Source organism: Siphateles boraxobius, unplaced genomic scaffold (assembly GCF_051911475.1).
Source record: "Siphateles boraxobius isolate OS27281-9 unplaced genomic scaffold, OSU_SipBor_1 22, whole genome shotgun sequence".
In the NCBI taxonomy this organism is placed as follows: domain Eukaryota; kingdom Metazoa; phylum Chordata; class Actinopteri; order Cypriniformes; family Leuciscidae; genus Siphateles; species Siphateles boraxobius.
Window position 1 is genome coordinate 22,615,861 of NW_027508833.1, and position 12,408 is coordinate 22,628,268.

At 36.4% G+C, this 12,408-nt stretch overlaps 2 protein-coding genes across 3 annotated transcripts; both read left to right on the top strand.

The window, feature by feature from the left end:
* Positions 1-308: 308 nt before the first annotated feature.
* On the top strand, positions 309-2,652 carry gja1a (gap junction protein alpha 1a). Of its 2 annotated transcripts, none has more exons than XM_077239127.1 (2): positions 309-639; positions 1,079-2,652. In XM_077239127.1, exon 2 carries the CDS (start codon positions 1,328-1,330, stop codon positions 2,390-2,392), a length of 1,065 nt encoding a protein of 354 aa, XP_077095242.1. In that variant the 5' UTR covers positions 309-639; positions 1,079-1,327; the 3' UTR covers positions 2,393-2,652. The 2 variants fall into 2 exon arrangements, with proteins under 2 accessions (XP_077095242.1, XP_077095243.1); XM_077239128.1 differs by having other exon boundaries at positions 456-639; positions 1,283-2,652.
* Positions 2,653-9,762: 7,110 nt separating this feature from the next.
* fabp7a (fatty acid binding protein 7, brain, a) lies at positions 9,763-10,883 on the top strand. The gene is made up of 4 exons (XM_077239131.1): positions 9,763-9,910; positions 10,046-10,218; positions 10,371-10,472; positions 10,589-10,883. Exons 1-4 carry the CDS (start codon positions 9,838-9,840, stop codon positions 10,637-10,639), a joined length of 399 nt encoding a protein of 132 aa, XP_077095246.1. The 5' UTR covers positions 9,763-9,837; the 3' UTR covers positions 10,640-10,883.
* The last annotated feature ends 1,525 nt before the right edge of the window (positions 10,884-12,408 follow it).

Here is a 12,408-nt window from a genome sequence, read left to right on the forward strand (position 1 = left end):
AACGTAATTTACAATAAATAAATAAAAACAACAACAACTCTAAAATATGAAGTAACTGAAGAACTGACCTGACCTTGTGTTTTTGGATTGTTCTGCTGACGAAACACTGCAAAAATATATTTCCAAGAAATTTCAGTCTGCAAAAAACTAGACAAGACGAGCTGTGGAAACTAAAAGTGATCTAGGAGCTTTATATAACTTTTACAGCGGATGCAAAGTCTATCCCTCACAGCCTCGCTTTCATACCTGTCGTTGTCATGGTAACAACAGATGAATAGTAACATGCCCTAACATTTTGAAGCCCGTTTACTTCTGTTGCGTGCAGGGTTGCGTGTTACTTATTCTACACCAGATGTCGGTAATTCCCACCTTCACAGCACTCTCTTGTTCCAGGCCATTTCCTCCCAAAAATATAACGGAGATGGCGAAGTTCTGGAAGTCCAGAAGTTTGAGTCAGATGACGTTTAACTTTTCTCTGACTCAGTCCCTCCGACGGATGGCATGATGGAACATTTACCGTATAAGAACTTAATTTGATATCGAAACTACTTATTAATAATTGGGAAATGTATAATTTAAATGTGTTACAGATAGTCATCATAACTGTCAAGAAGTTTTAGGTTTTTGACGACTTTCCAGGTAAGAAAGAAGCTTCGTACAACATGGATTGGAGATATATTAGCCTACTTATAACGTTAACTGCATGATAAAACTCGGTATTTTTTGTATATTAGCGTTATAGCCTAGCTAACTGATTAGTTCTATATGTGTATGTTTTTGTTGTTTTTTTTAAGCCGATTTATTTTTTTAATTGCGTCATTTATGCTAGTAGCTACGTTTGGTTATAGCCTGGATCCTTGTTTTTCGAAATATATAGTTTTGTTTTTAAGTAATTTTAATCTCTGCTCAAATGTGATAAAAGTGTTAATCCCGAGTAGTTTGCATTCCAGAAAAGACAATTTTTGTGATTATGTGAATATAGGCTACTTTTTAAAAAATATGTTGTCCCGTATATGTGTTTTAGCCTATTTCCTTTGTTTTGATTTTTATATAGTTAAAAAAAAACGTTTGTTTTTAGGTTAGCTGCTGAAAATACAGAAAACCCCAGAACATTCATTCAGAGTGGAGATTGATCCATGAACATTTCTGAAGATGAGCCAAGGACTTGTGTTATTGTAGGCTATTTGGCAGTGATATGGGGAGCGAGGAGACCACTCGGATGTGTATAACACCAGGGTTCATCTGTGTTTATAATACTTATTGAATTTACTCTTCTTGTCAGCTTGAAGGTTGGTCATCTCCTGCTCATTCCAGAACATCTTTCATCATGGGTGACTGGAGTGTACTGGGGAAACTTCTTGACAAGGTCCAGGCGTACTCCACGGCAGGAGGCAAAATCTGGCTCTCCGTCCTCTTCATCTTCCGGATCCTGGTGTTGGGGACGGCGGTGGAGTCCGCCTGGGGAGACGAGCAGTCGGCGTTCAAGTGCAACACGCTGCAGCCCGGCTGCGAGAACGTGTGCTACGACAAGTCGTTCCCCATTTCCCACATGCGCTTCTGGGTGCTGCAGATCATATTTGTGTCCATGCCGACTCTCCTGTACCTCAGCCACATCGTGTTCCTCGTGCACAAGGAGGAGAAATTAAATAAAAAGGAGGAAAAACTAAGAGACATCCAGAGCAAAGGCGGAGATGTGGATGTGCTCCTGCGGAAAATCGAAACGAGGAAGTTCAAGTACGGCCTGGAAGATCACGGGAAGATCAAAATGAGAGGAGGGATATATTACACGTATATAATGAGCATCGTGTTAAAGTCTGTATTTGAAGTTGTTTTCCTGTTGATACAGTGGCACCTTTACGGATTCAAGCTGTCAGCCGTCTACACGTGTCAAAGGTTCCCTTGTCCACATAAAGTGGACTGCTTTCTCTCTCGTCCCACTGAGAAGACGGTTTTTATTATCTTCATGCTGGTCGTTTCGCTGGTCTCTCTGGCCCTCAATGTCTTTGAGTTTTTTTACGTGATTCTCAAGAGGATGAAGGACCAAATCAGAGAGTCTGCGAAAAACTTTGACAGCGCTTGTAATATCAAGCCCTGCCCAAGGAACCTGTCCAGTTACGGCTATTACAACGACTGCTCGGCCCCCGTCCCTAATCTGGGGTACAACCTAGATGCGGCCGACAAGTCCAACTCCTCTGACAATTACGACAAGCAGGCTAATGAGCAGAACTGGACCAACTACAGTACAGAACAGAACCAGCTGGGTCACACCCAGCGCTTTCCTTATCCTGAGAAAGTAACTCTGGGGAAGGATCTTCTGCTGCTCAAAGAGCTTGAACCTCGACCCAGTAGTCGAGTGAGCAGTCGGGCCAGGCCGGATGATCTTGACATCTAGCAGAAGCCTTAAACACAGGCCCATAGACAATTTCTTTCACAAGTGGTGAACATTTAAATAAACTGTGAAAAGGACACTGTAACTGACATCCAAAGAATGATGGTTCAGCATATTTATTTTATTCGTTTTTGCTATTGTAACTCATGCCAAACTGTTTTTTTAAGTGAACTGTATTTATGAGCTGTGATTGTGAAAATCAGATAGTAATTTCAAAGGTTTACTCTAAAATAAACATTTAATACAGTAAGTATATGGCTAAATGATGCATATGTGTCCATACATTCATTCAGACTAAAATATGTAATGGAAATTGTAAGTTCTGTAACTGGTCAGCATTTCTTTGAAATGTTCCCCTCATTTTAAACACCATTTTGCCTTTACCTCAATAGACAAATGGATTTTTTGAAGTTTCAAATACATTATATATATATATATATATATATATATATATATATATATATATATATATATATATATATATATACACATATAAACATTTTTATTTTTAATATAATTAGAAATTATAAAATGTCTCTAGATGGGGTTCAGAATATCGTATATCACCCAGGGTTATTCTTGACTAGAACTAAAACCAAAAGTACACATATGCGATTTAAATACGGCAAACACTATTATATTTATCAGAAAAGTGTTAAATGAACTAATCAAGTCTGTTTGGCGCACAATAAAATCTATCAAGTTTAGCCCTACTGGAATAAATTAAGACCATTCATTCTACTCCAGCAGGATCTTAACTTTTTTCCATTATTCTTTTTTTCCAACAGCGTTTTTCCATTACGGGAAGTTAGCCAGCGCGTATAAATGGAGCACTGTTTTCTGGAATCTTTACAGTATCTGTACATAGTCTTCTGCTGTGGGCCAGTAAATATGAACAGCAAGCCACCTGACTGCTTATCAGTGTTTTCTGCAAAGTGTTGACATAAATGTCGGTTAACATATTCACATAATTCCACAGTGCAAACTGACTCCCTCTGATTGACAAATGAAAGCCTTAAAAGAGTCGGAAGTTAAAACAAGTTAATTAGATTCACCTTTTCTTCTGTTCTCAGAGTTTCCTATTTTTTTGAAGAGCTAAATGAAAACACATGCTTTCACTCAAGTCTGCCAACCACATGTGGCGGAAGAGAAAGGCAACAACAACAAAAAAAAACAACAACTGTGAACTGTGTATTTGCACTTTACTCTAAAAAAAGTTTTAGTTAAATCTGGGCTATGTGCATCAAGGACAAGGTGTGGTTATGTAGTATAAAAGGAAAATTTGCTATTTACTATCTTATGTAAAAAATATTGCCCATTAAAAATTGTAGCCATTAAAAAAACCTACAAGGTAAAATTGTTGCCATTTCTTACATTCCCTATTTGGATGATCAAATATGACCTTATGAAATTTGGCCCTTGTAAACCTGAATGTTCTTCAGTCATGAAATGAGACTTTGAAGAAGGTTTAATAACTCAGTAAAACACTTCGTTTTTAACCGAAACTCTGCCTCAAGCTTTATAGCCTGGATGAACCACCAGCGACCAACATGATTACACTATGATGTCACAAAAGTAAAGTGTTTGAAAAGTTTTTAAACTTACCGTAGTTATTCTACATTGTTTACTTCCCAATATAAACTGATAAATACATCACTGTTAGACATCAGTAATCCTGTTTATTTTGTGTCTGTCTGTCTGTCTGTCTGTCTGTCTGTCTGTCTGTCTGTCTGTCTGTCTGTCTATCTATCTATCTATCTATCTATCTATCTATCTATCTATCTATCTATCTATCTATCTATCTATCTATCTATCAACCATCCACCCTAGCAACTGCAAAGATAATAGAAACAACACACAGAAACACCCTAGTCACCACCCAAAGCACCATAGCAAAAACTCAGATCACCCTAGCAACAGTAATGCAACTACACACGAATATATAACATTCAAACCAAACAAAAATCTCATGTTTTCAAACTTCATAAGGCCTAAATCTTCAAATTTTAAGATTTTTCCAATGAGGTTGTCCGGACAAACTTTAAAACCTATTTTTGTTTTAAATTCCATTTTTAGGTTCAAAATAGAAACCTAAAAAGTACACACATAAAATGTAAGTGCAGCCAAGCTCATCTTTTACTCTTGCTTGGCCGACTTTAAGATCTGAGGTGGCCGGACATACCATTCAGCCTGCCAGTTTAATTGAAAACAGCAGGGTCTAGTTCTGTTAGTTCAGAACATTATGTCATACAGATTACGTTCTAACGTACCATATATAAATTCGCGATGTCTAATTGTGTGTGACTTTATGGAATAGCACATGTTTGATATCATACTTGGATAAATAACAGGACCACAAACTGTCTAAAAATAAACATTTTGTTCTCAATGTGCAGGGTTTTAATGTAGTACTTAAAGTCTTTGTAGAAACAGCTTGTCTTGGTCTATTAGGTGAACTTAACATGCCATAAACATCAATCTTTGTAATTACACTAAATATTCGCACTAAACCCATAAGCTCCATGGTTACAACCAGGCCTCTTCTTTGGCGATACATTTGGACAAACAAGGGAGTGGTTATAGGCCTTATGGTTTGTGGTGACACTGAGGTTTTTTCGGCAGTACAGACTAAAGTCAGCTCAACATGAAGTGGGATCATGTTATTTCCTCCAGGATTTCAAGCCGCTCCAAGATTTTTTAGATACTTTTGAGGGTGAATTTGTCTTCTGTACTAGGTTAAACAGCTAAAAAAGCTGTAGTTTAATACATAAACTACAGCTGGTCCAAAATGCAGCCGCTAGAGTTCTTACCAGGAAGTATGACCATATTAGCCCGGTTCTGACAACACTGCATTGGCTCCCTATTAAACATCGTATAAATTTTAAAATATTGCTGATTACTTACAAAGCACTAAATGGTTTAGCTCCCCTGTACTGGTGCAAGCTCTTAATGCATTATAGTCCTTCATGTCTATTGCGATCTCAAAATTCTGGCCAGATGATAATACCTAGAATATCAAAATCGACTGCTGGCGGTAGATCCTTTTCCTATTTAGCACCAAAACTTTGGAACAAACTTCCTTACATTGTCCAGGAAGCAGACACAGTCTGTCAGTTCAAATCTAGACTAAAAACACATCTCTTTGGCTTAGCATACTCATAACACATTATAGACTTCTATAATTCAATGTGAGGCTGCATATTTAGATCAGCCAGAACCGGGAACACTTCCCATAAATCCTGATGTACTTTGTACATCATAAGAAGGATTGCGTCTACGATAATATTAGTCTCTCTGTTTATCCCGAGGTTTACCGCAGTCCACCAGATCCAGGCCGTATCCGGATCTGATGAAGGACCTGCGCCTGGACACGATGACAACGCAATCCTGAAGTGTCAACTAGTCTCTCCCTTGTGAAGGCCTCCTTCCCTTTACCTCTGTACTGATAAAACGTTGTCGGGACAATTCCGATTCACGTGGCTACGCGGTAGCGATAAAAAATTCTCAGAGCCACCAGGTAGCCTGTTTTATGCAAATGAGCGGCCGGATCGCATTAAAGGTTTTCTGTTAGAACGGTGTGTGTTAGCGGCCCCTAAGTTAATAACTAATGATCATTGCGACGGAAGTGAATCAACCAAAACTAACTTTAGCTGGACAATAACTTTATTCTAGAGCTGCTGTAAAGCCAAAACAATCTTAATTTCCTATTATCACTGTAAAGCTGCTTTGAAACAGTCCATATTGTTAAAAGCGCAATATAAATGAAGGTGACTTGAAGAGACTCATTATTGGGATTATTGGAAAACAAAGGCAAAGGGCATGGCTAAAGGAGAGAACACAATAAGCTTCACAGTTGCATATTTTCTCACTTTTATGTAACAAAAACTCATGACATACTTGTTTTGGGCTCATGACATGACAAATAACTGACCTCAATTTTATTTTTTCTTCTGTTGTCCAGAATTGCCATGATGCAAATTGTGTAGATGACTCGAATGAAAAAAACAACAACTGAAATATAGTCCTTGTTAAAAGTTTTATGAAGCAAGAAATTAACCACAGTTGGCACCAGAAGAGTTTAATTAGCCTATAGGTCATCTTTAACCTTGGTTGGTTAACGTTCTGGCAAGGTTCTCTCAGTAAAGTTCAAAAGTTCTTCCAGTAACGTTAATAGAATGTTCGTTCAAAGTTTTCTGGACTTTAATAATGTTCTTTAAATGTTAGGCTACTACTTGTTTCAGAACGTTCATATAATGTTTGCAAAATTGAATGTTTCCTTAAACTTTCATATGACCAAGAAAACGTTTTTTAAAATTTTTTTAAAAGGACGTTTTGAATCTTCAGAGAACAGTCAGATATAATGTTTGTATAACTTAATGGGAATGTTAGCCAAACGTTCTTAGATAATTTGGATGGTGCTTTCATGATATTTTGTCCTTTGATAGCCCATATCCTATTTATTATGTCATGGCACTATGTCGTCGTATGTCAAATGACGTGTATGAAGATTCTTCAGAATTTATTTTGTTTCACTAAGGGGGACGACATAAAGATGTTTTAATATGTGTGTCGTGTGAACTGGTGCTTTAACCATGTTTTAAATCATACATCAGGAGCATTATCAGTGTAATGACACCATTATGTGACTCACACCAGTGAGTGGCAATGCTGAAAAAGTCTTGTTATGCCTAAATAATCTCTAAATAAAGCATTTGTAACTGTTTAAGAATAATATCAGCGGAAAATGTACTAAATACTCGAAGGACTGCGGTAAACTGCATCCGCATGTGCCCAGTGTAACACGACTGCCATCTAGCGGCTTAGTTTAAGACGTGAACAAATCACTAAAGAAGTTAATGAGATGGATAGGTCCTCTGATTGGTCAGATACGATGAGTTTAAATAAATACACCTAACAATTTTCTAGTTATTTTCATTTATTTTCGGTTTAGTGGTACTGGTAATTCATTTCTCATTCTTTTTTCAGGTGTCCACTGCCCAGACAGCAGATGAAGTAACATAGGATCACGTGATACCTGTTACTTTTCTCTACGCTGATCAGGATGATCCAATCACAATAGAACGTTATCTATAGAATAATTTTATAGAGATTACTGGGGAGCTTTTACAGACAATGCAAGAGGAATTAGTAAATTAAAAACACAATATTTTAATCGTATCAAAGATCAACACAATCATGCCCTTATATTTTAAAGCTACTGTCGGGGACTTCATGTGACCTCTGGAGGGAGACATTTTTCCTCATGAAGTCTCGCCCAATGATGTACCAACATAGTCAACGTGGTTAAAATATGTAATAACAAAATGTTCCATGTAATTCATTTTACATGTGAATGAGTAGTATATTTACAGTGCTGTGCAATTTATTGTGTGAAGAGCATCTTATTCTACAGTCGTGTATACTTAAGCGTCTTTATAGGCTACTATGGCAAGCCGTATTAGCATTGAATGCCCCCTTGTCATAATACGTTCTTGATTCATTATTCTTGTCCGTCACATGTTTTTTTTTGTAGCCTACTAGCCTATATTTCACATTTTTGGTGCATAATTCCATTGATCTTCCCTCTTGTCTTTTCAAAATGTATAATAAATACACAAACTAACCTGTTGACTGTTTAAACTTGGATTTACAAACATACACCCATATTACTTACTAGGCATTGTCGGCAAATTAACATCTGTGTACACACCAGGAAGGTGGAGTTTTTGTGTTGTTTAAGTTTGATATTGCTGTTTTTTGTTCTATTCAACTCTTTATGGTTTCTTTTCTTAAAGTTTGTCACTAATTTTTTCTAAAAGAACAAAATGCCAGAACACACAATAATTCACTTAATAATTACTTTTATTTTTCCACAAATTTCCCACTTCCCACACTGTACAACCAAACCCATAATATTGGTCAAACTGCTTTTTAAAGCAACAGTCACATCCCTTCCTGTGGAAGCTTCCATTTTGGTGTGATGTCAGAGAGGGAGAATTGGACGTTTTGTCTTTTTCTGTTAATGGTTGTTGTATTGGCTGTTTGGAAGTTTAAGTATTGTTGTGTTGGGTGTTTATTTAATTTAATTTGATTGTTACAAACTTTTTAGTTTGTTGCTGTTGGTATGCTTATAGGTGATGCTCCAGCTTATAAATAGGCTTTCTGGCTAAATGCATTCAGTTCTGATTGTGAATTGGGCAGTGTTGCAAACTTGGGCCATTTGGTTTAGCCAAATTAGCACATTGTTGCTGTTTTGTTTTCATTTTGGAGAGTTTTTATTTATTTTTGTTTTCTCCTGCACTGTAAATATTTTTGCACCTTCCAATAAAACACCATTTTCGAATCATGCATCAACTTTTTGTACAGGACATCATTTCCTTTTTCCACTCCAACTGTTTGGCCTCTCTACAAGCAGTTTGGTGTTCTCTGTCTTTATTGAACATTACACTCCAGGTGATCGGCATGCAAAGAAGTGTCATTTCTCATTTTGATCACAGTTCTACATACATGCATTCTGCAGAACTTTTTCCATATGAACGAATCCAGATATTATTTAATAAGAATCCGTTAAGTCATTTATCCAGTAGTTTTTCTCTCAATGACAACAAAAGCAGAGACAACAAGACATGCAGACAGGGAGGGGCTCAGGTGAGGAGGAGGAGCTGAGTAAATTCAGTACCACATCACACAACATGCAACAGCAGATTTGACTAGGAGCAAGTACAGTTACAATATCTTAAAATATAAGTATGACTAGTCGAAAGTGAATTGGAGATATCTCTAATTACCTTTGTGTATGTGTGACGTGTCAATTGAAATAGATGATGTCATTACACATATCTTAAATAGAGTTTTGAGATATCTCGAATCAGATTTCTTACTATAATTGCAGAAATCACATTCTGACTAGTTATATTGTAATTATGACTCCTTCGAAATACAATTGTAACTATCTAAAATATATTTATGGATAGTCAAACCATAGCTCTGAAATCATGTATAATTCCAACATAAAAGCATTTCACACTGACCTGAAATTTCATTCAAAGTATTTTCTAATAGAATCGTTATATTCTACTGTGCAATACATATTCTATGCATTTTTTTTTATTCCTTATCATTTCAGACACTATTAAGATGATAATCTAGATTAATTAGATAAAAAGTAAATATTAACATTTCAGTCTTTTCTCAAATGCAAAATCACAGACCCATTATTGGATTAGTCTATTGAAAATACAGTGTCACTTCTCGCCATGTATTTGAACAAATCACAGCTTGAGTAGACAGAAATCCATCCAATCAGCACAAATGTCCCCTAAAGCCCCGCCTCCCTGACAGTATTAATTAGTTTGGGCTTTGCAGTCCGCAGACACTTAAGAGACTGTGAACTTTGTGACTGTACAAGGACCAGGGTGTTTTTGATCACTGCTTTTAAAACTGTCATAATGGTTGATGCATTTTGTGCAACTTGGAAACTGGTTGACAGCCAGAATTTTGACGAATACATGAAATCGCTGGGTAAGTAAAAATAAGATTTTATTTATTTATGCATTTCTCAGAAAGACATCTTAACATCCTTAGTGCAGCCTGGTGTTTATGTGCAATGAATTATATTTTATATAATAAAAATAATTTTGTTCTTTTGTTCCACAGGTGTTGGTTTTGCCACTAGGCAAGTAGGCAATGTTACCAAACCCACAGTTGTCATCAGTCACGAGGATGATAAAGTTGTGGTAAAGACGCTGAGCACCTTCAAAAACACTGAGATTTCTTTCAAACTGGGAGAGGAGTTTGACGAAACCACAGCAGATGACAGACATGTAAAGGTTTGTGTTCCACAGCATATCTAAAATCATTTTTACTAAGCGATTTGACTTTTTTTTTTTAGCAGTTTGGGGGTTTACTCTGCATGAATTTGATCATATATGATAGGCTATATACTTTTTGTTTATATCATCCACAACTTTTCTCATTTCAGTCCACTGTAACCTTGGAAGGAGACAATCTTGTCCACGTTCAGAAGTGGGACAGCAAGGAGACTAAGTTTGTCAGAGAAATCAAGGATGGCAAAATGATTATGGTAAGCAGCATTAATAATGTGTGTGTGTGTGTGTTTAGAATTGTAATTCAAAAGTTTTTTGTGTCATGGATATTTAATGTTCCTAAATGTGCTCTCCTCGTCTTTGCTGTTTCCAGACCTTGACCTTTGAGGGGGTGCAGGCTGTCCGCACATATGAAAAGGCATAACGTCAAACTGATAGATGTTTCAGTGTTACCCTGACAACTTGACAATATTACAAGGGAATTTTTACATTGTATTCTCGACAGAGAGTTTTCCCCTTTTTAAGACATTTTTTTGTAAGACCTTTTGATATAAAATGCACATTGTGAATTGTTTTTGAATGTTGCAGAATGTCATTATTGTTGGTAGACTGCATAACTGAGGCCTGCATTTGTGTCAAATTGAAAGAAATACACACTTGATCAAAAACTGATTGTTTCTTTGTTTCTTATACTGTCTAATGCAAATGCTTCATTCTTATTCACTGTATATATATATATATAATTAATAAGTTATAACAACATATGTCTTTACATTACTTTAACTCATCGAAATAAGTTGAGCCATTTTTAACTTTTTTAAATAAGTTATACAAGATTTAACTCATTTTTTAAAGTCAGTTTATTGCAATTTAAGTTGAAATGACTTAAACATCCAAGTTGATTACAGTTAAAAATTTAAGTTTCCATTTTCCTGATGTTTGTCACTCAAACAAAACATTACATAGTAGTATATCTATGTACAGTGAGCGCGCGCACACACACACGCACACACACGCAAACGCACACACACACACACACACACACACACACACACACACACACACACACACACACACACACACACACACACACACACACACACACACACACACACACACACACACACACACACACACACACACACACACACACACACTACACACAATTTCCTGAAATATAAGATTTTCAGAAACATAATTTAAAACTATTTAAAGATTAAAACTAAACTAAACTAAATAAAATTGCATAAAGAATTAAAGACATGCATATTTAAATTATTTTCTCTAAAGTAAACAATTTCCAGTTTGTTTGCAATATACGTAATTGGAGATTTTATCGCTTTCTATAGCAAATTTTATCACTTCTATCTAGTGCTAATGAATACTTACAGTAATTTGTGCATTGAAGGAATCAGTCTATGAGATGTTAAGGGTTTTTCTTTCTCTGATAATATTTATGCACAGTAGCTGCCCTAATACCTGCCCAGACCTTTGTTTCAAAGCATTATTGGTATCATGCATAATTGTCAGTTTAGCGTTCAAACAATTCAACTAATTGTATTTTTGTTCTATAACCACATGGTACTAATTTGTTTACATGTAATTTAGTTTCATTTCACATAATCCAGTCCGACTAGATGCTAATTCGATTTTGACTTTAAAGAGTCAATGCTGCGCCGCCTTAATCCACTGAGCGGATGGCCAACACTCGAGTCATATCTGAGAAGACTGAACTTAATCTGTTATCCAGGATTATTGAACTATTTCACTGTTCTAGCGTTTTCAAGCGCCCACTTCAGATGGAGAACTCATTGAATTGCAGAGTTGTGCATGAGATAAAGGCTGTCTGAAGTCCTGAATGACTGTTTGTTTTACTTCTGGAGCAGTTTGAACACAGGCAAACATCTATTTAAAAGACCCTTCAGTGCAAGCCAGAGATATCTGCATCTGTATTGAAAATGTCTGTGAGAAGAACAACAACCTTGTCTGTTTGATATAATACTGATTGATCGTGCAGCCCTATGAAGATGACCGGCAGTAACCTCTCCACAACTTGAACCTGCCAGGAGGAGACATGTTGTCACTGGGTCAAAGTTAATCCTATAATCTGTTGTCTTTACGTAGGAGCATTTACATTGACCAACCATGTTCAGATGCTTCATAGTCTATAGTGTGACGTTACTGGCCAAAATT